This window comes from Onychomys torridus, chromosome 10, assembly GCF_903995425.1.
Source record: "Onychomys torridus chromosome 10, mOncTor1.1, whole genome shotgun sequence".
Lineage (NCBI taxonomy): Eukaryota > Metazoa > Chordata > Mammalia > Rodentia > Cricetidae > Onychomys > Onychomys torridus.
In genome coordinates, this window is record NC_050452.1 from 87,996,680 (window position 1) to 88,022,465 (window position 25,786).

At 44.0% G+C, this 25,786-nt stretch overlaps 1 protein-coding gene across 2 annotated transcripts; it reads left to right on the forward strand.

The window, feature by feature from the left end:
* Nucleotides 1-8,167: 8,167 nt before the first annotated feature.
* Grsf1 (G-rich RNA sequence binding factor 1) lies at nt 8,168-25,312 on the forward strand. Of its 2 annotated transcripts, none has more exons than XM_036201361.1 (10): nt 8,168-8,649; nt 10,757-10,913; nt 12,076-12,231; nt 13,029-13,172; nt 13,914-14,049; nt 18,676-18,860; nt 20,143-20,264; nt 21,019-21,154; nt 21,756-21,832; nt 24,224-25,312. In XM_036201361.1, the coding sequence occupies exons 1-9, from the start codon at nt 8,296-8,298 to the stop codon at nt 21,803-21,805; spliced, it is 1,440 nt and encodes a 479-aa protein (XP_036057254.1). In that variant the 5' UTR covers nt 8,168-8,295; the 3' UTR covers nt 21,806-21,832; nt 24,224-25,312. The 2 variants fall into 2 exon arrangements, with proteins under 2 accessions (XP_036057254.1, XP_036057255.1); XM_036201362.1 differs by lacking the exon at nt 8,168-8,649 and adding an exon at nt 8,730-8,921.
* The last annotated feature ends 474 nt before the right edge of the window (nt 25,313-25,786 follow it).

Genomic DNA, 25,786 nt, shown 5'->3' on the forward strand with positions numbered 1-25,786 from the left:
TGTAATCCCAGCACTTGGGAGGCAAAGGCAGGTGGATCTCTGTGAGTTTGAGACCAGCCTGGTCTACAGAGCTAGTCCAGGACAGGCTCCAAAGCTACAGAGAAAGCCTGTCTCAAAAAATAAAACCCAAAACAAACAACAACAACAAAAACCAACCAACCAACCAACCAACAAACAAACACCCTTCCAACCCCGGTGTGGTGGCACAAGCCTTTAATCACAGCACTCAGAAAGCAGAGGCAGGTGGGTCTCTGTGACCTTAAGGCTAGCCTGATCTACATAAAGAATTTAAGACCTGCCTGGTCTACACAGAGCTAGTTTCAGGCCAACCGGGGCTACACATTAGACCCTGTCTCAAACCAACCAACCACACAGAAACAATAAGCAAATCAAACCAAACCTAGAAGTTAGGCCTGTGAATTCCAGTTGACCCCATCCTGAAATCTAGATAAATTACAGTTATTGTAGTAGGTAGAGGGCTGCTGCTGTGGCACTGAGGTGGACCATTTGTCTTGCTTCTGCCCTGAGCTGAGTCTCCACAGGAGCATTAGAGGCGCAGCTCCACTCTCCCCAATAGAGCGGATAGAATAGTGACTGCAACTGAGCATAGCAGAATTCTCCACTAGTTGAATCATTTCCCACGTTATCCCATAAGTAAAGGTATGGCTTTTGTTTAAATGACGATATAAATTGCTGTAATTGTACTTCCTCTGGCTTCTAGTGTTTGTTATAAAAGGAATCTACAAATGCAGTTAAAACCACACAGGAAGATTATTCAAAAGCTTAAGTGTCTGGGCTGAAGAGGTGGCTCGGTGGTTAGGGGTGCTTGCTGCTCTTGAAGAGGATCCAAGTTCCTAGCACCCATGTTAGACAGTTCACAGCTAACTCTAACTCCAGCTCCAGGAGATAGGATGCCACTCCTGACTGGCCCAGACACCTAGGCACATGAAGAGAAATTTTAAAATGTGTTATATTTCTATATTCATTAGAAAAAATGTCCTGTCCAGAATCTAATTTGCCACTGGCTGTTTGCAATTTCTTATTTTGCTAGAGATATTACAAATAAACTATGGTGCAGATCTATAATAACAGCACTCAGGAAGCTGAAGTGGGATGTTCCCTACAAGTTCAAAGCCAGCCTGGACTACCTAGCATGTTCCCAGGCCACTATGGGCAAGAATGAAATCTTGTCTCAAAAAACCAAAACCCAACCAATCCAAACCCCAAACCTGCATCCTTCCTATGTGCTGTTGTCCAGCTGGGCATATTCCTGTCCCACATGCTGGATATGCTAACCAGGCCTCTTAAAGCATAACTTAAGCTTGACAGGTTGCTTCTCCATAGAATTTGCTTAAAAGAAAATTTGTTTTCCTTTGATGGCAGCTGCCTTATACCCCTTTGGAGTCAAGACAGATTATCAACAAGTAAATACTGAGATGGGATTAGAGGGAAGACACACAAAATAATGATAGTCACTAGTTACCGGGTCTTCCTACGTAATGAGTGAGGTACCTCATCACTCTATGTGGCAGTTAGCCTCATCTAAGCATTTCTAATTAGAAAAACAAAGATCAGAGAGAGAAATGCCTTGATCAAAGTAGCAAAGCTAGATGTGACCCAGCCATATGAAAATGTCTAATTTTATAGTCTTGTGTTTTGTTTGTATGTTTCCAACCTCCAAGTCTGCTGTGATGTTTGTTTATAATTTAGTTTGTCACAAAAGGACGTAGGGCAGTGTCTTTCCGGAGGAACATGAACTTTCCCTGGAAGCAAATGATATGGGGGGGAAAAAAAAAAAAACCTTCAAGTTACGTTCTAAGCTGTGCTGCTGAAGGAGGAGGACATTCTTCCAGATGTTCTCGCAGGTTTACCACTGGCTTTCACTTGTATCTTTTCCTCAGTGTCCCCTGTTCCTGTAATACAAGCTCTCTCTCTCACCTATTGTGCTTCCTTTTTATTTTCTTCTCAGTTTAGGAGCACGGCAACTTCAGCATGCCCTTTCATAGCAGGTGCAAAACTTGTCAGAACCCTAGGGAAGTCACCAAATGTACACCTGAAAAAACACTGCATGGCTGTCCTGAAAGGGACACACAAGAACGCGGGAACAGCATCTACCTCAAGGACTGGATGACACCAGAGTAAGCTGAGAGTAGCAGTGTGCACGCACACTTGTATGTGTGCAGAGAAACACTTGCACTAGAGCAAGCTGAGAGTGGAATCAAACAGTGTGAACACACACTTGTATGTGTGCAGATCCACTCTTGCACTAGAATAAGCTGACAGTAGAAGCAAACAGTGTGCACACACACTTGTATGTGTGCAGATCCACTCTTGCACTAGAATAAGCTGACAGTAGAAGCAAACAGTGTGCACACACACTTGTATGTGTGCAGATCCACTCTTGCACTAGAATAAACTGAGGTAGAAGCAAACAGTGTGCACACACACTTGTATGTGTGCAGATCCACTCTTGCACTAGAATAAACTGACAGTGGAAGCAAACAGTGTGAACACACACTTGTATGTGTGCAGATCCACTCTTGCACTAGAATAAACTGAGGTAGAAGCAGTGTGCACACACACTTGTATGTGTGCAGATCCACTCTTGCACTAGAATAAGCTGACAGTAGAAGCAAACAGTGTGCACACACACTTGTATGTGTGCAGATCCACTCTTGCACTAGAATAAACTGAGGTAGAAGCACTGTGCACACACACTTGTATGTGTGCAGATCCACTCTTGCACTAGAATAAACTGAGGTAGAAGCAGTGTGCACACACACTTGTATGTGTGCATATCCACTCTTGCACTAGAATAAGCTGAGGTAGAAGCAGTGTGCACACACACTTGTATGTGTGCAGATCCACTCTTGCACTAGAATAAGCTGAGGTAGAAGCAGTGTGCACACACACTTGTATGTGTGCAGATCCACTCTTGCACTAGAATAAGCTGAGGTAGAAGCAGTGTGCACACACACTTGTATGTGTGCAGATCCACTCTTGCAGTTTCTCTGGTTCCTTTTCACCCTGTTTATGTCTCATCTGTACAGAAGTGGTGATTGTTGAGAATGGTTCCTATTGAGCAAGAGTTCATAGTCCTCTACTATTCTATTCTATCTGGGGCTTGATGGCTATAAACTACCTTTGGCCGTTCTAGGAGGAACATGAGACCTAACTGCTCAGCAGCTGAACAGCAAACACCTCTTCCACCCTGCCTTCATGAACACGGCTAGAAGATGCCATACCCCATCCTTCCACTTTCTAAGCAGCCCCAGACTGCACGTCCCAGAGTAGCGCTGACTCAGCATGACAGGTACTTCAGCTATGTGACTGCACGATACAGCAAGTCTCAGGAAGAAAAAATATGGGGCAGGAGAGGTGCTCACTGCCAAGTCAGACAGCCTGATCCCTGAGACCCACAGAGTAGAGAGACAGAACTGACTCTGGCCAGCTGTCCTCTGACCTCCACATGCTCCCACCCCACCCCTGCCAAATTCATAAAATGTAATTAAAAAAATATAAAATATCTGGTTTACATTTTATTAAAACTATTCTTTCTTGACAGAACATTTCATTCAAATAAGTAAGCAACTGCTGTCTTTCCCAGAAGCCTGGTTCAATTTTAAACCAGAGGTGATGTGGCAGCATTTGGAAATGTATTAGTTTGTTAGCTGTCAATCATAAGTAAGTGTATTTTATTCCTTCACAGATGGAATCTATGTGAGAGACAAAAACTGCTTGGTGTAGATTTCTTCATAGCGAATATAAGCCAACCGACAGAGCTGAACCAAGGCTCACACCATTGCTGAGTCTGAGCTTGTGACTCTAGAGGGCCAGGTTTTCTCTCAGATAAAAGGAATAGGGAGTGATGTCATTAACAAAGTTATTTCTTTGTCTTTTCCTGGAAATAACTGGTAGCCCCAATTCTTAAAGCTTTTTTGCATCCACTCAACCTAATAAACTTCCTTTAATCTTGGATGTTGCCTCACACCTCAACCCAAGGTCACACAAATGGGCACCATTTCTTTATGGTGCTTGACTTCAATCCTTCTGCCACCCCTGGCTTGTCGCCATGTGTGGCTCACGATTTTTAGTTCCTTTTCAAATGCAAAGAGGGGTGTGTATGGGGGGGTCCTTTGAGATGAATTTGGCTTCCTTACACTTCAGAGGAAGAGCATGCTCACCTCTCACAATGGAAGGGCACAGATAATAAAATGAACTCTTCCTTTATTGTCCCCTTCTAGCTTCCCCCTCGCTCATAGCAATGTGTTCTGCCGAGTTGTGCCGGCTTGACGCTTTTTCTCCTTACTCTCCCCCTAGTGTTTCCAGCACTGTAGACCAGCTTTACCTGAAAAGCCATCCAGGAAGTCAGTTGACAACCTGCCAGCGCTATGCCTAAGAGACTGCTACAACAGAACCAGAAAACAGTGTTTGATGATTAACTTACAGATAAAACGGCCCTGCTCTCTGCTCTCTGAAGCAATCGCTACGCCCAAGCTTTGACGCTTGCCTTTTTACCTTCCTTGGAACTCATCCTACATCAGGTCTGCCTGGCTTCTCCGGGTTAATTAGCCCTTACCAGCTAAACCCTTCCCAACATCACTCGGATAGCATCAGATTCAATCCAAACAGAGCTCAACTCTTTGACCTATACTTCCTGGATTGTCATACCCATTTCTTCACCTACAAATCACTTTTTGGGGGCTTTCATTTTTATTTCTTCATCTCTGCTTTGTTCTGGTCTCTGTCATCACACCACAAACAATTATAAAAAAAAGAGTGTCGTGGGCTGGAGACATGCAACAGGGATTAAGAGTGTTTATGCACGCGTCGCACGCGCGCGCGCGCACACACACACACACACACACACACACACACACGTGTACGAGCACCATTTATAGTGGAGTTTTAAATAATATGTTTTCTTATTTTTGAGACAGTATTGCTCTGTGGCAGTCCTGGTTACCCACAGTTTGCTATGTAATCCTGGCTGGCCTCCAACCCACAGAGCTCTGCCTCCCAAGTACTGGGATTAAAAGCTTGTGCCATCACGCTGGCAGGGCTACAATGTTCCAAAAAACGTTCTTAGACATAAACCCAAGTAAACATCATTTTTTGCCGTGCCCCACCCCCCCAGACAGGGTTTCTCTGTATTGTTTTTATGCCTCTCTTGGATCTCTCTCTGTAGCCCAGGCTGGCCTCAGACTCACAGAAATCCGCCTGGCTCTGCCTCCCAGTGCTGGGATTAAAGGTGTGCACCAGCACCACCACCACCACCACCACCACCACCACCACCACCACCTCCTCCTCCTCCTCCTCCTCCTCCTCCTCCTCCTGGCAAAGTACAAATCAGTCTATAGTTCACCTGAAAACCCATGACATCTCTGAATGTACAAGGCACTCTATGTGAAACAGAAAAAAAAAAAAAGTTTATGTTTGTTAGCCAAATGAAAAATTCTTCAGCTTCTTTTCTCCTTTATAACCCTCCCAACTTCCTCTATGTAAAAAGGAGATTTCTATTTGAATTCTTGGTTTTATTCCTGACTAATCCCAGCACCCGGGAGGCAGAGGCAGATCTCTGTGAGTTCAAGGCTAGACTGGTCTACATAGTGAGTTCCAGGACAACCAGGGCTACATAGTAACACATTGTCTCAAAAACAAACAAACATACATACACACAGACACACACAGATACACACAGACACACACAGACACACACACACACACACACACACACACACACACAAAGCTACAAGTTATCCTTTTATGCACTGTGGGGTTTAGCAATTTTGACTAATATATTTTGAATTATTGCTGCAGCTATTAAACAAAAACAAAAAGAGGAAAGCTGGGTGGTGGTGTCACACGCCTTTAATCCCAGCACTCAGGAGGCAGAGGCAGATGGATGTCTGTGAGGTCGAGGCCAGCCTGGTCTACAAAGAAAGTTCTAGGACAGCCAGGGCAGCCAGTGCTGTTACACAGAGAAACTTAGTCTTGAAAACAAAACAAAACAAAACAAAGAAGTCGGTGGGATGGTCAGAGGGTAAAGAGCTGTGCGAAACCATGACCTAGGTTCCTTTCTCTAGCAGTGTAAAAGCCGTGGACATTAGTATACATCCATAACCCCAGTGTGGGGAGGTGGAGAGACACATCAGGGGAGTCCTGCTGGACAGCCAAGCCAGTGGAAACGGTGATGTCGTCCTCTGGCCTGCACAAGCGCATGCAGACACACAAAAAGGGAAAAGGAGGAGAAGGAGAATCTTCAATAACTGCAAGGTTTCCCTTGGGCTGATAATCTGCAATGAAGGGACAGCCCATCTTCTTTCTGGAAAGAAAAGTTTATAGGGGCTGTTGAGATGACTCGGTGGATAGAGCCCTTGCTGCCAAGCCTGACTACCAGAATTCTATCCCAGTGACCTACACAGAAGGACAGAATTGATCCCTGACCTATCTTCTGGCACCACACAGGGGCCATGGCACCTGCAATCCTCCCCCTACACAATAAATACATAGACGCAATGGAAAAGAAACATTTAATAGATCTGGCTGGGAGTATATACCTCAGTGGATTATTTCTTACCTAGGGTTTGGGAGGCATCTGAGAACTGGACAAGGAAGAAAGAGAGAGAAGGCAGACAAACCTCCAGGATGATTCTCAACCTGTGGGTCGTGACCCCAGGGAGGGTGTCAAATGACCCTTTCCCAGGGGATAACCTAAGAACATCGGGAAACACAGCTATTTACATTACCATTCATAGCAGTAGTAAAATTAGTTGTGCAGTAGCAATGAAAATAGTTTTATGGTTGGGGTCACCACAACATGAGAAACTGCATTAAAGGGTCGCAGTGTTAGGGGGGTTGAGAAACACTAGGATTTCTGTCTCACAGATGAAATGAGGACGAGCCTCTTCTCTTTGACAGTTCAGGTATAAAAGGCACTCAGGTTTTCCACTCTTCTTCTTGGGCAGAGAAAGGTTTTGTCTGGGAAACACTTAGCTTTCCTTACCTAAAAGTAGCCCAGGGTAAACAAGCCGAAGTTTAAACAAAATAATCTTAACTATCTAAAAGGTAATATCATAGTATTATTTTTTTTTAAAAAGTCTGTATTGGGGCTGGAGAGATGGCTTACTGTTCAAGACCACTGGCTGCTCTTTCAGAGGGACCAGGTTCAATCTCCAGCATCCACATGGTGATTTACAACCTTCTCGAATTCCAGTGCCAGGAGATCCAATGCCCTTGTCTGGTGTCCATAGGCACACACGTACATTTAAATAAAAACAATTAAAAAGTCTGTATTGGTTTAAGATGAATATCATAGGAGGACTGCCCTTACATACTTTAAAAGAAAATGTTTTAGAGCTAGCACTGGGGCAAGAATGAAAAGTGAAAATGAAAAATGTAAAGACCATTGCTTTACTTCAAGAAATTGAAAAAGCTGAATGTTGAAATTTTTGAAATGTTAAAAATTTCCATGATAGAAACTTTTTTTTTTGATCCCACACCTCTACGAGGTTGGGGCGATCAAGATTATTACCCTGCCACCAAGCTACACCCCACTCACAGAGTTCTCCCACACTTCCAGCCTCTCCATTTTTTAAATCTAAGAACTCCTATTTCTCTTTATCTTTTTTGCCTTTGACAGGTCCTGGCCACAAGAGGAAAACTGCAAACCACTCATTTATTTACTTATAATCTCTGCACATCCATTTGTGACTATACTGTCTTATTAAGGAAGGCTTCATTATATATGTGTGTGTGTGTGTGTGTGTGTATGTGTGTGTGTGTGTGTGTGTGTGTGTGTGTGTGTGTGTGAGAGAGAGAGAGAGAGAGAGAGAGAGAATTATATAACATAAACTATACACACACACACACACACAAAATCAGTGCTTCAGTTCAAAACAGAGTTGGCCTTCTGTACCTATCTCAAGGATGAGGGTTCCCGAACGCCCCCTTCAGCATCGTCCCAACACGTTTTAGAAGTTAGAGAGCACATTCTTTCCAGAAACATCTCAGCTCTACCTTGAGCAGGAGGGCCTAGATCTGATTCCACTCCGGAGGCTATCAATCAGGTCACCCGGTCTGCGCCCCCTGCGCACCCCTACCCGCCAGGCAGCCCCGCCCCTAGGGCGGAGCCCAGGCGGAGCCGCTCGCTCTCCTCCACCTCCGGGACTCGGTCTCAGCGCCCCGGTGCGCGCGGCGCATGTGCGCGGTGCCCCCTCCCCCGCCCTGGATTCCACTTCCCCTCGGCTCGCGCCACAGCGGCCACCTCCGGGCCCCGCGCCGCCTCCGGAGCCCATGGCCGGGACGCGCTGGGTGCTAGGGGCGTTGCTCCGGGGCTGCGGCTGCAACTGCAGCAGCTGTCGGCGCACCGGCGCCGCCTGCCTGCCCTTCTACTCGGCCGCCGGCACCTTCCCGTCGGGCGTGTCGGGCCGCCGCCGCCTGCTGCTGCTCCTCGGGGCCGCCGCGGCCGCCGCCTCCCAGACGCGCGGCCTGCAGCTCGGGCCTGCGCCCGCCGGGAGACTGGCGGGTCCCGTCCCTGCCCGGCCCTCCGCCGCCGCGGCCGCCGCCGCGTCCTACTCCGCCCTGCGCGCCCCGCTGCTCCCGCGATCGCTGGCGGCCGCCGCGGGTCCGGCGCGGGGTTACAGCCAGGTACGTGGCGCCGCGCGCGGGACCCTTGGCGGCCGCGCGCCCCCGCGTCCGCCCGCCCGTCCGCCCGCCGGCCCGCCCGCGTGCGCGCCCGGGGATCCGCGGCACGCGCCGCACCCCCGCCTCCCTCCCGCTCCGTCCTCCTATTGGGCACGGGAACAAGGGACGCTCTCCCCGGCTTTTCTCCTTGTTTTGTTCCCTCCGAGTCTGGGCGGTTGGGCAGTGTAAGTGTGGCTGGGGTGAATGTGGAGGCCTTGCTTCCCGCCGGGCCCATGGTAGGTTTTGGGGGGCCGCCGAACGCCCCCACCCCGCGTCCCCCTAGCCTTCTGCCCGCTGGAGGTGAAGCTGGGCGGCCCGAGAGCCCACGGAGGGTCGGGGGCCGGCCGTGCGGTGGGAGCGGTAGGCCGGGTGGCTCGGGCCTCCTCCTCGGCCGGCCACCGACGCGCAGCCAGCCCCGTGCGCCCGGGAGCGTGGGCTAGCCTGGGAACGGCCCCCCGCGCGCCCCTCTCTCGCGTCCGCGGGGACAGGCGGGCGTCCACCTGACTGAAGGTCACCTCTGCAAGTCCACTTGCCTTGACAGAAGGGCCTTTCGGGCCGCGGGTCTCCGCGGACGCCGGGAGCTGTGGGGAGACCGTGGGAAATTGGGGAGAACGTGTGATGATGGGCGGGGGCGTCCGTGGGTGAGGATTTAGGGGCCTCGGTTGTGAACCTAGGCTCTTTTTCCTCTATCGTTTCCCGTCTTTTGAGAAAGACGTTTTAAAAATTCATATTGCAAATGTTTTGTTTGTCCTCTGCATGTGAAGCATTTCTCTTTGCTGTCTTACATGGCATCCGGGAAGTGTCCGCACGCTTTTGGTCTGGCTACCCCCTGATGCCACAGGCCATGTTTGTCTTAACTCAGTTTTGCGTCTGCTTGAATTAATGATATATCTGGGAGGTGAATCTGCATGGCTGATGTCTGCCAGTAGCTGAGCTAATTGATTTGAATCCTGGCCCAATACTTTCTGCTGCCCTTTTCGGCAAAAGCCTGAGTTGTTTATGGAATTCTGGGAAAACACGGAAATGAGCAGTGTCTCAGGTTCCTGCAGCCTCTCACTACCGCTGTTGCCTTTTATGTCCCCCCCCCCCATCCACTTGTTCTCACGTCCCCATGTCTTTTTATTAACTTCCTTTGCCTAGCAAGTGAAATATCCTTCATTGAGTCCAGCACGCAAGGCCATCCACTACTGTGTGGTACTGAGTTCCTTTTGCCAGCTCTTGTTTGGCTTTTAATTTTTTACCGTCCAATTTAGACAAATGGGATTGCCGTTGTTGTTTTTTTCCAAATGCTACTATTTCCCCATCCCTCTTAAATCGTAATGTCCTAGCTCTTATAAGACCATCTCATATCTTTATTCTTTTTTCAGTATTTTTTAATCTCCAATATTTTATATTTTGATTTATAACACATAAGGAACACATAAGTCATCTTGTTCTAGATAGTCAGTGCTTTGAAATGACAGCCTAGCCGGGCGGTGGTGGCGCACGCCTGTAATCCCAGCACTTGGGAGGCAGAGGCAGGTTGGTCTCTGTGAGTTCGAGGCCAGCCTGGTCTACAGAGCTAGTCTAGGACAGGCTTCAAAGCTACAGAGAAACCCTGTATGGGGCCCTTAGATATTGTCAATTGAAGGGACCATTGTACCTATTTTAATGGAGTTACTCTTAACTGCCAGTGTTTGGAAGGTACTGTTGCCTTTAGTGTGTGTACTGCCACCAGAATATACTTCTGGAGTTACTCTTAACTGCCAGTGTTTGGAAGGTACTGTTGCCTTTAGTGTGTGTACTGCCACCAGAATATACTTGCATATTGTCTTAGGATATAAAATAGAAACCCAAAACAAAGCCACACTTGTAAGCCTGTAGCCAGCACTCTGGAAGCTGAGGCAGGAGGATTATGGTGAGGTTGGGGCAGCCTGGGTTATATGGAGAAACACTCTCAAACTGAAACAAAACCAGAGGATGGAGAAGTGTGTTTTTCACTTGGAATAACATGTGCATCTGTTTGTAGGTGTAAGCATTTTCTAAGTAGGTTGTCCAAAAAATATTTTTACAATTATTTTTTTCTTGAAAGGAGTCCAAAACTACCTACCTGGAAGACCTCCCACCCCTGCCTGAGTACGAGTTGAGCCAGTCCAAGTTAGGACAGGAGGTGGATGATGTTTACCTCATTCGCGCTCAGGGACTGCCTTGGTCCTGCACTGTGGAAGATGTTCTTAACTTTTTCTCAGGTATATCTTACATGTGTTTTAAGTAAGCAGTTTGGTCTGAGTGGAAGTCATATAAAATCCAAGTCTAGATGCTCTGGAGGCAGCCCTGAGGGTGAGGAATGGTCCCTATTCTGGCTGATTCCCCATTCACACCATGTACCACCGTGGGCACCATATGTAGATATGAAGACTGAATATAACAAAAGTAAGTAATGTTAAAATTATGAAGTGTGAAATCAGTTAGCACTCAAGTTTTACTGTGTGTGTAACTGTGCCCACGGGGATCTGTAGTAGAGTTTAGAAGACCCGTGCCGTGTTCTCTTATTATGTTTGGGAAATTTCCCAGTTGTGGTCAGTTTTTATTACCGCTCTGATGGTGATTTTAAGTTTTCCTCTTAAACTGAACGTATCAACTACTGTAAACTCGATGGCGTCATGTGGGTCAGACATTCTAGAAGTCACTCACTGCGTATGTTTTGGGGTTACATAATAAGAAATGGACAGTATGGGGTTGGAGATTTAGCTCATCGGTAGAGCGCTTGCCTAGCAAGTGTAAGGCCCTGGGTTTGGTCCTCAGCTCTGGTTAAAAAAAAAAAAGAAAATATATGGACAGTATAAAGTTGCCTTTTGGGATAAGGAAAAGGGGGAAAAGTTAGATTATTGTAGTGATTATTTTTGCAGGAAGTACTTTATGGATCTATCTTTAAAGGAAGATAATTAGGAATAAACCTGAGCTGCCATTTAATGGTTGGGCAGCAGTGAGCTTCTGAGCTTGGTTTGCTTTTCTTTTTTAATCCCTGCCCCCCAGGGTCTACCTATATAGCCCTGGCTGTGTTAAAAGTCACTTTTTAGACCAGGCTGGCCTCAGAGTCAGAGATCCACCTGCCTCTGCCTTCCAAGCTGGGATTAAAGGCATGCACCACTTATCTTTTCTGCTCAGAACAGACATTTTTAGACTCTGCCACCACCTTTGGCATTTGGATGGTTTCAGTGGGTTTAAGAGTCTGGGAGCGGAGTGTTTGAAGGAGGGGAACTGATAGAGTATGTTGTACGAAAAGATTACAAGAATTCGGTGGGCATTTTTGGTTCCTGCATTGTTGGAAAATTGCATTTTAGTGGTATGTAAAATTGAGACAAAACTTTGATTTCTACTTTTAAGTGACTGTTAATCATGTATTTTTAGACTGCAGGATCCGCAACAGTGAGAATGGAATCCATTTCCTCTTAAATAGAGATGGGAAGCGGAGGGGCGACGCCTTAATCGAGATGGAGTCGGAGCAGGATGTGCAGAAGGCCTTAGAAAAGCACCGGATGTACATGGGGCAGCGCTACGTGGAAGGTGTGTGGCCCAGGTGAACTCTGAGATCTTTAACAGTGATACACTAGTGAAATGTTACATCTTTATTAGCTTACTAAGAACTAAGTTTCATTAGCATTTTTTCAAACAATGTGTCAGGCACTATTTTACAGCTTGTGAAAGTGAAGCGCGCGCGCGTGCGTGCGTGTGTATGTGTGTGTGTGTGTGTGTATATCTGTATCTGTGTGGAATGTATATGTGAATGCTGGCACCTGAGCGTGTCAGATCCCTTTACAGCTGGAGTTAGTGGAAGGTTGTGAGCTACCTGCTGGGGTTGCTGGGAACCAAACTGGGTCCTCTTGGAAGAAAAGTGTGTGCCTCTAGTTGCTGAGCTATCTCTTCAGCTCTGCTTTCTCTCTCTCTCTCTCTTTTTTTTAAAGGTAGTTTTTTTGATTCTTTGTGTATGTGTGATAGGGTCCACATGGGGATACCAGAGAACAGCTGTAGGAAGTTGATTCTCCCCTTCCATTGTGGATTCTATTCAGCACTTGGAACTGCTGAACCCTCTCCTTGGCTCAATCTCAGTTTTTAAATCTAAAGTATTGCCCAAGTTTATCTTAAAGTTGTGAGGATTAAATAGGTTATAACTGGAACACAGTAAATATTCAATTAATGTTACTTGTTATATTCTTGACAGATTAAATTCATAAGGATTAAAACAGTGTTTGAATTTAAGTAGCAGTGTAATTTGATTTTTTTTTTTAAGTTGGGTTTCCTTTGTTGTATAAGTTTTGAATACATTTTTGTGCTTTTTTTTTTTTTTTTTTTTTTTTTTGTAGTATACGAGATAAACAATGAAGATGTGGATGCCTTAATGAAGAGCCTGCAGGTCAAATCTTCACCTGTGGTAAATGATGGTGTGGTTCGCTTGAGAGGACTTCCTTATAGTTGCAATGAGAAAGACATTGTCGACTTCTTTGCAGGTGCTTGGCAGTTACGGCGTGTTTGGACTTCGTTCTCTTTCCCATCCCCAGTCTTCCTTTTGTACCTTGGATGTGCTTCAGTCTTTCAGACAGATCTTTGGGGCATGTCAACTTTCAGAATAGTTCCATGACATTTGTTTAACTATGAAGAAACTGTTTTCTTAAAATAGTGGTCATATTTGTCCAAGACAATAATAATTTACATGACTTAAAAGCATCTGGGCTGGAGATGTAGCTCAGTTGGTAGAGTGCTTGCCTAGCATTCAAAAAGCTTTGTATTAGATCCTAGTACCACATAACCTGGGTATGGTGGTACACACCTATAATCCCAACACCAGGAAGAGGAAGAAAAAGTATTATCTAACTTCTAGCTGCAAAATAGGCCTGTCAGTAACTCTGCTTGTTTAAATACTGTCTCCTAAAATATAACCAGTGCACCCCCTCCCACCAAAAACAAGAATGGCTGAGAAAAAACTTTGAGGAAGATACAAGTGTATATCTTTGTAACATTCTCAAGGCTTCAGACATACTATGAAGCCAAGGCTGACCTTGACTTTGTATCTGCCTGTCAGCCTGACAAGGGCTGGGGTTCTAGTTACATAATGGTTGTTTGTCCTTGAGCTTGTACGGCTTTGAAGTTGGCAAATAGTATCTAAATTTTATTAGCGTGTGAATAAACTTGTTAGGTCTACTGGAGAAAGCTGTTGTGGGCAGCACTGACCTGTAAATTCTGTATCCTAGGACTGAACATAGTAGACATTACTTTCGTGATGGACTATAGAGGAAGAAGGAAAACAGGGGAAGCCTATGTGCAGTTTGAAGAACCAGAGATGGCCAACCAAGCGCTCTTGAAGCACAGGGAGGAAATTGGTAACAGGTGAGAGAAACAGCTGTCAGAGGAGCTGTCAGTCCTTTGGACGAGTGCATTGTACTGTGGCTGTCAGATTGTCCAAACCTGGAAAACAAGGGGACCCTGGTGAGCCAGGAAATGCTCAACACTCGGATGAATTCCTTTGATAATGTTGAGTGGGAGGTCTAAGTGACAGGCAGTCCTTAAAATCCCAGTGTTCCCTTTGTTTGCTTCTGTTTTTCAAGACAGGCTTTCTTTGTGTAGCTCAGGCTGTCCTGGATCTCACTCTGTAGCCCAGGCTGGCCTCAAACTCACAGAGATCCACCTGCCTCTGCCTCCCGAGTGCTGCATTAAAGGTGTGTGCCACCTCTGTCAGGCAAAAACTTTCTGTATTGTTTTTGTTTTTTTAGTATGTGCTTTTCATGAAGTTTTCTTTCATAATCACAGTATTATCATTTTAACAAAATTAGCATACCACTATTTTATTGTCTAATAGCTGTCCACATTCACATTTTTCCATTTGTAACAAAACATCTTTATAATTGTGTGAACCAGAATCTAAGCATTCATATAGTCCATTTGATACATCACTAATTTTATGAAACTAGAGCACATCCACATTTTTTTTCCAGTCCCTCTCTCTCTCTCTCTTTTTTTTTTTTTTTTTTTTTTTTTTTTTTTTTTTTGTATTTTGAGACAGGGTTTCTCTATTTCTCTGTGTAGCCCAGGCTGACCTCGAACTCAGAGAGTGCCCTGCCTCTGTCTCCCGAGTGTTGGGATTAAAGGTGTGGGCCACCACGGCTGGCAGTCCCTCTGGATTTTATGTGTGTGTATGTGGTAGGTGTGCTGGCCCACCCAGGCCTGCACATGTGGATGCTGGAGGCCAGGAGTTAACATTGTATCTTCCTCAATCTCTTTCTGCTGTATTCATTGGAGATGGGTCTCATTGAACCTGGAGCTTGGTTAGCTAGACTGGTGGCCAGCAAGCCCCTGGGATCCACCTGCCTCCACCTTCCTCCCCTCCAGCTCTGAGGTTAAAGATGTTTCCACAGCTGGCTTTTACATGGATGCTGTAAGTGTACATGAACTCAGATCCTCATGTAGGTGCAGCAAGCACTCAACCACGTGAGCCTTCTCCCTAGCCCAGTCCCTCCCTTTTAAAAACATGATGATCAGCTTTTTGAAGAAGTCAGTTGTCTTGTATAGTGTTTCATGTTCATATCATATTAGAATGTACATAATGAAGTAGGAGATGTGTGTTTTAACTCCATTTTTGGAGATATAGTAAAAATGCATTCTTTTAAATCTATTTTGCTATGTTCTTTAAAAAAAAAAATTTTTTTTTTTTAGATTTAATTATGTTTTGCTCACATAGCCGTACACTATATGCATGCCTAGTAACCAGGAAGGTCAGACCCCTCGGAGCTAGAGTTAGGGTGGTTGTGAGTCTTCATCTGGTTGCAGGAATTGAACCCCGGTCCTCTGCAAGAACAGGTGCCTGTAACTGCTGAGGCACCTCCAGTCTGCTTTGTTGCCTTTTACTTCGTTCCTTTTAAAATTGAAAGCAAAGGAAGTTTTTCAAAGCTAGTGTATTTCAGGATCCTTTTAAAGAATTGATTGGGTGTTCCTTGGTTTCTTTTGAAGGGCACAAGGCCTTTTAAAAAGATTGATTTATTTTTATTTTATATGTATGACTGGTTTACCTACATGCATGTATGAGTACCACATCATGCCTCTTTTTGGATCTGGTGGAACCGGAGTTGTAGATGGTTGTGAACCACCATAGGGTGGTGGGCATTGAACCTGGCTCCTCAGGAAAAGCAAGTGTTCTTAACTGCTGGCCTAAGGTCTTTCTGTATAGCCTAGACTGGCCTTGAACTTGGATCAGGCTGGCCTCACACTTGCTGTACTCCTGCCTCTGCCTCCTGAATATTATGTGTGTGTCACCACTGCTGTCATTCAAAGAAGTGGTGTCCATTTGATATTCCTAGTTGTCTGTCCATCCTGGGATTTACCGATGGAACCTAGGGCTTTGTGCATGCTAAGTGAAGGGCTTTATCAATGAACTGTGCTCATGTATTCACCATGTAACCCAGGCTGGCCTTCAATTCACAGTCACTTAAATTTTATTATTTGTGTACATATGAGTACACACATGTGCCAAAGCTTGTCTTTGGAGTCAGGACAGCGTGGACATCATTCCACCATATGTGTTCTGGAGATCAAAATCGTCTTACTAGGCTTGGTAACAAGTGCCCCTACCCACGGAGCTATCTCACTGGCTCCTGAACTTGATTTGTAGCCCAGAATGGCTTGAAACTGATCTTCCTGTTTCCACCCCTAATGCTGGAATTATAGGTGTATACCACTCTGCCTGGTAGTTTTAGGATAATTCTTGAATTTCTCATTAGCTGCTAAGTGTAGTTCTGGAGAAGTTATTTCTTCGTAGCTTTTAGTGTTTTGTCTAAATTTGAGTATGCAAAATCAACCTGTGAAAAGAAAAATAAAAAAAAACTTTCTATTTGTCTGCTTGTTATTATAAGAAATTTTTAGGGTATGCTGACTTTGTAAAAGAATATGCTTATTTAGTTCCAAGCTTTAGGTTCTTAAAAGTCCAGTGTGGTGAGGTTTTGGAATCCAGCTCCTCAAAACCTTTACCCTGAATGGCCAACAGCAGTTTAATGTGGGAATTTAAAAAAAGTAAATAAATCTTGGGCTGGGAGGGATGGCTCAGCAGGTTGAAGTGCCTGTTCATCAGCTGTGGATTGGAGTTTAACCCCAAACCCATGTCAAGCAAGATTGAAGGAGAAAACAGACCCCAGAGCTGTTCTTTGACCTCCACACACCCTCATACTCACACACATTTACTGTTGTTTTTAACAAGATCTCAATCGTTTACCAATAAAGACAGAGCCAGATGCTGGGGTGAAAGTCTGCTATCTCAGAGAGGCAGAGGAAGCACCCAGGTGATCTTTCTCTGTCTTTCTCTTCTCAAACTGGATGTCCCTCCTTTCTACTTCCTGTGCATCTCTCCTGGCTCCCCCTTACTCTGTGTGGTTTCTTTCTTAATAATCTTATGTTCACTTCCTATCAGCTGGTTGCTTGCTCTGCCTCGACCTGTGGTTGACTCTATTTAATTCTGTTTACAATATTCAAGCAGAAAGCTCTAGGATTAAAAGTGTGTGTTAGGGCTGAGCCACACAATAGCTAGAAACTGGTTTTTCCAGTAAATAATGCAGTCTTGGGGTTCAGAGTGTGGTCAGATATCCTGTCGTAATTTACACAATAATAAGTTTAAAAGAAAATATTTTGGAAAAGGAAGATATAAGATGACTCAGAGGTTATGTATGGTCAGACTTCTGTAACAGTCTTCTAGTGGCCCGAGAACTTTGCATCATCAGTATCCCAGTGACCAAAAGCTCTCCCATTGGGCCTCATCTCTTAATGGCTCCACAATTTCTCCCAGTACAGGGTTCCTCTGTGTAGTCCTGGCTGTCCTGGAACTTGCTCTGTAGCCCAGGCTGGCCTCAAACTCAGAGATCCACCTGCCTCTGCCTCCCAAGTGCTAGAATTGCTGGTGTGTGCTACCATGCCCAGCTTCCAGATTACTTTTCATGAACACACTTAACTTTAGTGTAGTTGTTCTCATGAAGCAAAATAATACTATTATAAAATATTTTAAGTAGATGTTATGTGATGTGATATTAGCTTATAAGTTTTTCACTTGAAAGGGGGAGCAGGGAGCTCACAGTCATGGTCTGTTTGCACAAAAATCATCTAAGTACTGGGAGATTTAAACTTTAAAAAGGTCATATTTGTACCAGGCAGTGGTGGTGCACGCCTTTAATCCCAGCATTTGGGAGGCAGAGCCAGGCAGATCTCTGTGAGTTTGAGGCCAGCCTGGTCTACAGATTGAGATCTAGGAAAGGCTCCACAACTACACAGAGAAACCCTGTCTCAAAAAACCAAAAAAAAAAAAAAAAAAAAAACACAAAAAACAAAAAAGGTCATATTTAATAAGCTCTTTCAACGGCTGGGCGGTGGTGGCACAGGCCTTTAATCCCAGTGAATCTCGGAGTTCAAGGCCAGCCTGGTCTACAGAGTGAGTTCCAGGACAACCAGGGTTGTTATACATAGAAAACTTGTTTTGAAAAACCAAGTAGTAGTAATAATAACAACAACAATAAGCTCATTTAAAAACTACCTAAGTAAAAAGTACTATATATATAAATGAGCCTGATATTTTGGGGCAAAAGTCTTACTGACTAAAATTAACACGTTGACCTATTCTGTTGAAAGCACTTTGTCATAAACTAATGTGTAGGTAGGCTTTTAGTTCTTGCTGTTATCTTTGGATATCTATGTTTTATAAAATATAATACATATATGGTTATTTTGATTTAAAAAACTGGTATGTTGTGTGTGTGTAAGTGCCCTAGAACACCAGAAGAAGATGTCGGATCCCCTTGTTCTGGGGTTAAGATGGTTGTGAGCTGCCTGGTGTGGGTGCTGAGAACTGAACCTGGGTTCTTTGGAAGAGGAGCAGCAAGTGCTCTTAATTGCTGAGCCATCTCTCTAGCCACACATACCTAAAGTTTATTCTAAAGTTACTCTACACCATTTGTGCCTTCTCATTTTGCTTTGTTATTGTAGATACATAGAGATATTTCCAAGCAGAAGGAATGAAGTTCGAACACATGTTGGAACTCATAAGGGAAAGAAAATGGTGTTATCTCCTCCTGCTAAATATATAACTGAGCCAGAAGTGGTATTTGAGGAACATGAAGTAAATGAGGATATTCGGCCTATGACAGCTTTTGAAAGTGAGAAAGAGATAGGTAAGGTCCTGCCTTTTTTGAAGATTGTCTTGTATGTTTAGGTTTTGCTAAACTGTTTTCATCATAAGCTTATATAAAATTAGGAGATTCAGAACAGAGGGGTTGAGTTAAAGATTGAATATGAGTGTAGAATGTACTTTGTCTAGATACTCAAAGGTTTAATTATGTTTTTAAATAAAAAATTGCATGTATTTTGTATGTATATGTATATGAATCTACATGGCCATGCATATGTGTGGAGGTCAGAGGACAACTTTCTGGTTGGTTCTCTCCACTAGGTGACCCAGGAATAGAACTTACGTTGCCTTTACTAATGGAACAATCTTGACTGACAGCTATTGTTAGTTTTTAAATTTATTATTATTTTTAATTAGTGTATGTGTGTTCGTGTACATGTGCTAGTACCCATGGAGGCCAAAGGGCATCCTAGAGCTGGAGTTAGAAGCAATTGTGAGCTGCCTCATGTGGGTTCTCTGCTAGAGTTGTGCATGCTAGCCACTGAGCCATCTCTCCACAACTCTCGATTAGTTTTTATTATTACTTAGTTTTTGTGTGGGGGTATATATCTGTGTGTCATATAGTACCTTCAGAGGCCAGAAGAGGCCATCAGATCCCCTGGACAAGGAGTTACAGGCAGTTGTGAGCCACCACGTGGGTGCTGGGAATGGAGGAGCAGCCAGTGCTCCTGACCACCCAGCTGTTGTTCCGACCCCACTTGTTTGTTTTTACCCTGATCATTTTGTAGACTGTTTCAGAAGCTGGGTAGTGCAAATGTAACAGATCAAAGTAAAATGCCATCATTTAAACTAAAGTGGGAAATCATTTGGACAGAAAGCAGGATGTTGACTAAGGACTTTTGTTTGCCTCTGGATTTAGTTTTCTTTCATCTGTAACTCCTAAGCAACATTTGGGATCTTTGAAATTTGGAAATGCTTACAAATCCAGTGCTCTGGGATCATCCCGTCCCTATATTTCCTATCTTTTTGTTTTTAGTTTGTACAACTGAGACAGTTCCTCTTATTTTACAGTTTAATTAATGGCCATTTTATCTTATGATCACATGAGATAAAGTCTTCATTTGGGAATGGCTTGAATTCCTAAGTGCTTTTAATGGTTGTTCAGGTGACAGCTGTTAAGTAGTAGAAATTTCAAGATTTTGCCTTTTAAGCCCATGTGCTCTAGGGTCAAGATGAATTGAGTGTTTTGACTTAAAGGTCGTATCTCATTATAATCTGCTAATAGTTCTGTGTCCTTGGCTTTTGTTGTTGTTGTTTTTCCTCAGAGCTGCCTAAGGAGATGTCAGAAAAACTTCCAGAGGCTGTTGATTTTGGATCTACACCATCTCTTCATTTTGTCCACATGAGAGGATTGCCTTTCCAAGCCAATGCCCAAGACATCATAAATGTGTGTGGCAGTAAGCTTCGTAGGCTTGAGCAGTCTCCAGTTGGACTTGTGTTAATTTGAGGGAAGTTGGGGAGAAGCACTAATTATGGAGTGTCCTTTGTTATTTAACATCTCCATCCCAGCAGAGGCTTGTGTCATCCTCTGTAGCTGAAGTGCATGGCTGACAGAGGACATGATCCAGTAGCTTGAGATGTGCCAGCTTGGACAATGCAGTTAGAGCCTATCACTTCCAAAAAGCACATTATAATTTAAGGTGAAAAACATCAGGATTTTACACAGACAGATAAGGTGTAGGTTTAATAATCAGCATAAGAAAGGTTGTTTTGTACTCCATTTAGTTTTAGATGAGGCCCTTAGGCTCAGGCTGCCAGTACAGAGCAGCTGTTGCATTCCCAAGTTGAAAGTGCCCTTCATACAAATAACCTACTGAACCAGCTTAGCTTCTGTGGAGTGATGATTGTGTTCTCATGGTCGACTGGATCTTCTAAAAACTACCATGTGAAATTTGGGGGGAGTGGAAGGCTAACCATGGTGTGTATGTGGAGGTCAGAAGTCACCTGGCGGGAGTGGGGTTTCTTCTCCCACCGTGTGGCCCTGGGATTGAACTCAGGTGTGGCCTTGCCGAGTCATCTCGATGGTCGTTTTCCCAGTGTCTTCGCCCAGTACGTGTAGCTCTGTGTATTTCTAAGTAGAGAAAAGACGGAATAAATTTACAGGTGGTAGTTCAGCTGTCTGTTCGGCTGGTCTTGTTTAGTTCTTTGCTCCGTTGAAGCCTGTGAGGATCACCATGGAGTACAGCTCGAGTGGGAAGGCCACTGGGGAGGCTGATGTGCACTTTGACACCCACGAGGACGCCGTTGCCGCTATGCTCAAGGATCGGTCCCATGTCCGTGAGTATGACATGTCCCCGTCAGCGCTTCGTTCACAGTCATCGGGGATTGGCCTGGACTTTTCCTTTGCCAATTGCATTCCTTTAGCACTACTAAATGAATGCCAAGCGTCAAAATTTGTCCGATTATATTGCATATTTCTGTCTACAGTTAGTTTTTCTTGATGTCTACCTGTTTTTTGTTTTGTTTTTTTAATTTTATGTATGTATTTAGCTTGAGACAAAGTCTCATTGTGTAGCCTAGACCAGCATCAGACTCAGTTCTCGTTCCTTAGGTTCCTCTGTACCAGGGTTTCAGATGTAGGCCAGCACACCTATATCATAGTAGTAACAGTTGTTGTTATTGTCACCTTGAGATGGGGATCTCACTATGTTACCCAGATTGATCTCAACTCAAGGGGCTCAGGTGAGCCTCCACTTCAGCATCTAAGCAGCTGGGGATAGAAGTGTGTGCCACCACATTTAGCTTTGTTTTTTATTTAATTAGGGAAAGGTTAAAGGATTTCTGTTGCTCTCTAAAGTATGATTAAAAGGGCTTTAAGTCTTTTTTTTTAGACTTTGGAAAACTAACTTTTTTTTTTTTTTTTTTTTTTTAAATTCAGAACATAGGTATATTGAGCTGTTCCTAAATTCATGTCCTAAAGGAAAGTAAGACTTGAGCAGAACCCCAGATGATAAGGTAATTAAACTATAAATGTGGAAAAACTGTGTTAATTAATAATCAGTTCACTAATTGGTAATATGACAGAAACAAACCATTCTCTCCAGTAAAGATCAAATTAATGATTGTGAAACATCAATATAAAAAAATGAAAAATAAGATTGACTGTGTATGGCTTTAAGCATCATCCTTTTTTAAAATTTATTTATTTATTTATTTTTTGTTTTTGTTTTTTCGAGAGAGGGTTTTCTCTGTGTAGCTTTGCGCCTTTCCTGGATCTCGCTCGGTAGACCAGGCTGGCCTGGAACTCACAAAGATCCATCTGCCTCTGCCTCCCGAGTGCTGGGATTAAAGGCATGCGCCACCACTGCCTGGCAAGCATCATCTTTATATAGAATCTTTTTGCATAATTCTTTACATCATGCTGTATGCCTAAACTAATTGTGCGGTTACTTTTAATAGCTGTAATCATAACACAGAAAATGTATTTTACATTAGCTTTTTATTCCTTTAAAACTTAAGTACATTTCTTCAGTTGTAAGATACAACACACACATAAATTTCTTTTTAGAATTTCATATTTGAGACCTCCTTTTACATCTTTTATACCCTTATCTTCCAATTCCTCCCAAGCTCCCTCCTTCCTCTCAAATTAATGGCTCCTGCATTGAATATTTTATACACATATGTAGCAAGAATCTTAAAAGGTCTTATTAATCAAATCAAACCTGGAGCCAGTTATTGGGGTGAATGCTGGAAGATCAGAGAAGCAGAACAAGCCACAGCCACCTCACCTCGCCAATTCCTCAGCTGATCCTGTTTCCTCAGACTGGAAGCTTCTGTGTCCTCGTCCAGAATGAATCTCAGCTGAACTGTGCTGCTCAAAAGCCTAAAAGTTTAACTAGCCTAGTTCCTGGTTTTCATGCCTTATATACCTTTCTGCTTCCTGCCATCACTTCCTGGGATTAAAGGCGTGAGTCACCATGCCTGGCTGTTTCCAGTGTGGCCTTGAAACAATATATTGGGGGGCATAATATATCACCACACACACTCTCTCTCCCTCTCCCCTATGGAGGCCCTTGAGTGTTCCTGGATGTTTGTTCTGAGCTGAGCACCTGGGACTGGATAGCCTGCCTAAGGTCTCGTCCCTAGAGAAAGCTGGTTGTTCTCCCTTTCAGTTGCTATTGATTGCCTGGTAGCTCTTTTCCAAGACAAGGTTTCTCTGTGTAACTGTCCTGCCTTTCCTGGATTGCACTCTGTAGCCCAGGCTGGCCTTGAACTCACAGAGATCCGCCTGCCTCTGCCTCCTGAGGGCTGGGATTAAGGCGTGGGCCACCACTGCCGGGCTGATTCCTGTAGCTCTTGATCTAGGGTGGAGCCTCTGAGGTTTCCACCATCCTTGTTGACGTGTCAGCTGGTGGTGTCATTATGCAGGTCTTACATAGTAATATTACCATATTACTGATATTTCACAGTTCAGCCTTCCCTCTCCTGTCTAGAAGACACTGCTGCCTCGGGCATGCTGAGCGTCTGGCATTTATCTTTTTCCCACCCGTCTCATGGGATAATGGTTCCTAAGCCTCAGTGTGGGGTGTGCAGTGCATGTATCAGTGCAGCTGGCCACCCGCTCATTTGTTCTGTGCATCTGGCCAGTTTTGGATCCCTGCAATAGTCCTCTCTTGCAGAGAGCTCCTCTGATGAGGGTGAGTGGCGGCGGACTGAACGTGGTCTTATCATTGTCTTGGAGCTAATTTGGCACTGTTTGATCTTTTTCATGTCGTAATTTTCTTTTTTCCTTTTCTTTTTTTGTTTTTGGAGGTGGTTGTTGGTTTTGGCTTTTTGAGAAGGGGTTTGTGTTATACAGGCCAAGCTAGCCTTGAACTTTTAATCCTCTCAGCTTAGCATCCTGAGTGCTGCTGGGGTTTATTTTCATGTATACTGCACCTGGTTATAAAGTAAGTTTCTGTCTTAAGTACATGGTGTAACTTACCTGCAACATTTGGCTAGACACACCTTGATGTTTCTTCTCTTATAAATATGAAGTGCTCTTTTTTATTTCATGTTTGCATGTATTTCAGTGTATTGCATTGTAGTTCTTTTTCTGAATGTGATGATGGATTCTTTGAGGAGCTCAGCTGTCTTTTAAAAACATGGTAATATATTTTTGGACATCAATCTCCAATACTTTATAACTGTTAAACACATATAGATCAGTTTTCTGCAAAAATATATTTTGTGTTCACTTCTGTATTTATTCCAGGCTGTGTACATACACTAATGCCTAATTTTCCTTACCTGTATTAATTGTTTGAATGGGGGAGGGTTGAATTTGCCATTTTAAGCCATGTGGGGAAACATGTAAACATCTGTCATTGTGAATAAACACACAGCACTTTTGTTTGTTTTCAGGATGAAGCAGGAAGCATCTCATTTGCACATCTCTCTTAAACATGGGATCTAAAGATCCAGCTGATGGGCAGCGACCACTGGAGAAGGGATCTGGCAGCTAACCATAGTGCTTCTAAGAACATTCATGGGGGAGTGTTCAGATCGAGAAAGATTCGGTTTGGAATTATGAAATAAGCTACAAATTCAAAATTCTGTTTAAACAGTCCTGGATCTGATTGGGAAAGTCTGGTGTCTGTAACTTAGTTTTCTGTTGTAGAAGATACATTACAGTTGTGAGGTGATGCTTCCATTCAGTGCCGCTCTTCAGAACCTTACTCCTCCTTGTTTTCTCCCATGATCGAGAACTCTGATATAAAACTTCTCATGGAATAAAATAATGGTGTTTTTAACAAACGCTCACCAAAGCAAGGGAAGGTCTCAGAACTTTAATAAGCCAGTGTGATCTGGTCGGTAGTGTTTAATTTTGTCTGTATTTGACTGCTTAGGAGTAGAAATTTTACAACATACAAACCACAGGTTATTGAGTGTAAGTGGTCACTTGGCAGTTTTGTCTTAGAGACACTTTGCCTCCCTAAGCCTTGACCTACAGGCTTTTAACATGGGTGCCTGTCTGTGTCACAGGGAAGTCTAGGCTAACTTAAAACCTCACTGAGTCACTCTTTCCTTCACCTTTTTGGTTTTAGACCAATCTTAAGGCTGTTTGTTAGGTTTAAAATCATAAAGTGACACATCAAAGCAGTCCAGACTGGTAAGGACATTCATAGCTTCACTTGAATTAAACCAGGTCTAGATAGAAAAAAACCAAACTGATCTGAGTCTCCTCATTTGCTTTCCCAGTGGGGTAGCCACCCCATATTGTAGAACAAGTAGGGGTGCCTTGCTTAGATAAAACTAGCATTTAATATATAATTGTGTGGAGGGTTTATGGATAGAGCTGTATTTCTGTCACATTGTGGCAGTACCTTCTGCTTTAATACTAAATAGCTTGTTATTTAAATATTGGACAAAATGGCTGGCTTCAAAAATAGTCATTAATAAACTTAACTTTATGTATACCTGTGTAGAAGAATTAAAGTTCTGTATATTTTCTTTACCTTGTTCCTATTTTCGGGACCGCTGCCACCAAGAGATAACAATTCTCACTCTGTTTTGAGACTGAGTTTCTCTGTGTAGCCCTGGTTGTACTGGGACTCACTCTGTAGACCAGGCTGGCCTCAAACTCAGAGATCCGCCTGCCTCTGCTCCACCTCCGCCTCCTGAGTGCTGGGTTAAAGGCGCACAACCACCGCTGGTAACAGGTCTCATTCTTCAGACTGAATACCCGCCGGGCGGTGCTGGCACACCTGTGATCCCAGCACTCGGGAGGCAGAGGCAGGCGGATCTCTGTGAGTTTGAGGCCAGCCTGGTCTACAAAGCGAGTTCCTGGACAGCCTCCAAAGCTACACAGAGAAACTTTCGAAAAAACAAAACAAACAAACAAACAAACAAACAGATTGAATTTTCAGAGCTTACAGAGAAGTGATAACCTAGAAACATGTATCACTTATTACTAGCTAAGGGTCA

Bases quoted from the DNA above. Each gene is read 5' to 3' on its own strand.
- Grsf1 (XM_036201361.1), top strand. From the start codon at position 8,296: ATGGCCGGGACGCGCTGGGTGCTAGGGGCGTTGCTCCGGGGCTGCGGC. The intron at 10,914-12,075 runs GTATATCTTACA...ATGTATTTTTAG, and splicing joins TGTTCTTAACTTTTTCTCAG to ACTGCAGGATCCGCAACAGT. The intron at 20,265-21,018 runs GTGTGTGGCAGT...GGTCTTGTTTAG, and splicing joins ATGCCCAAGACATCATAAAT to TTCTTTGCTCCGTTGAAGCC.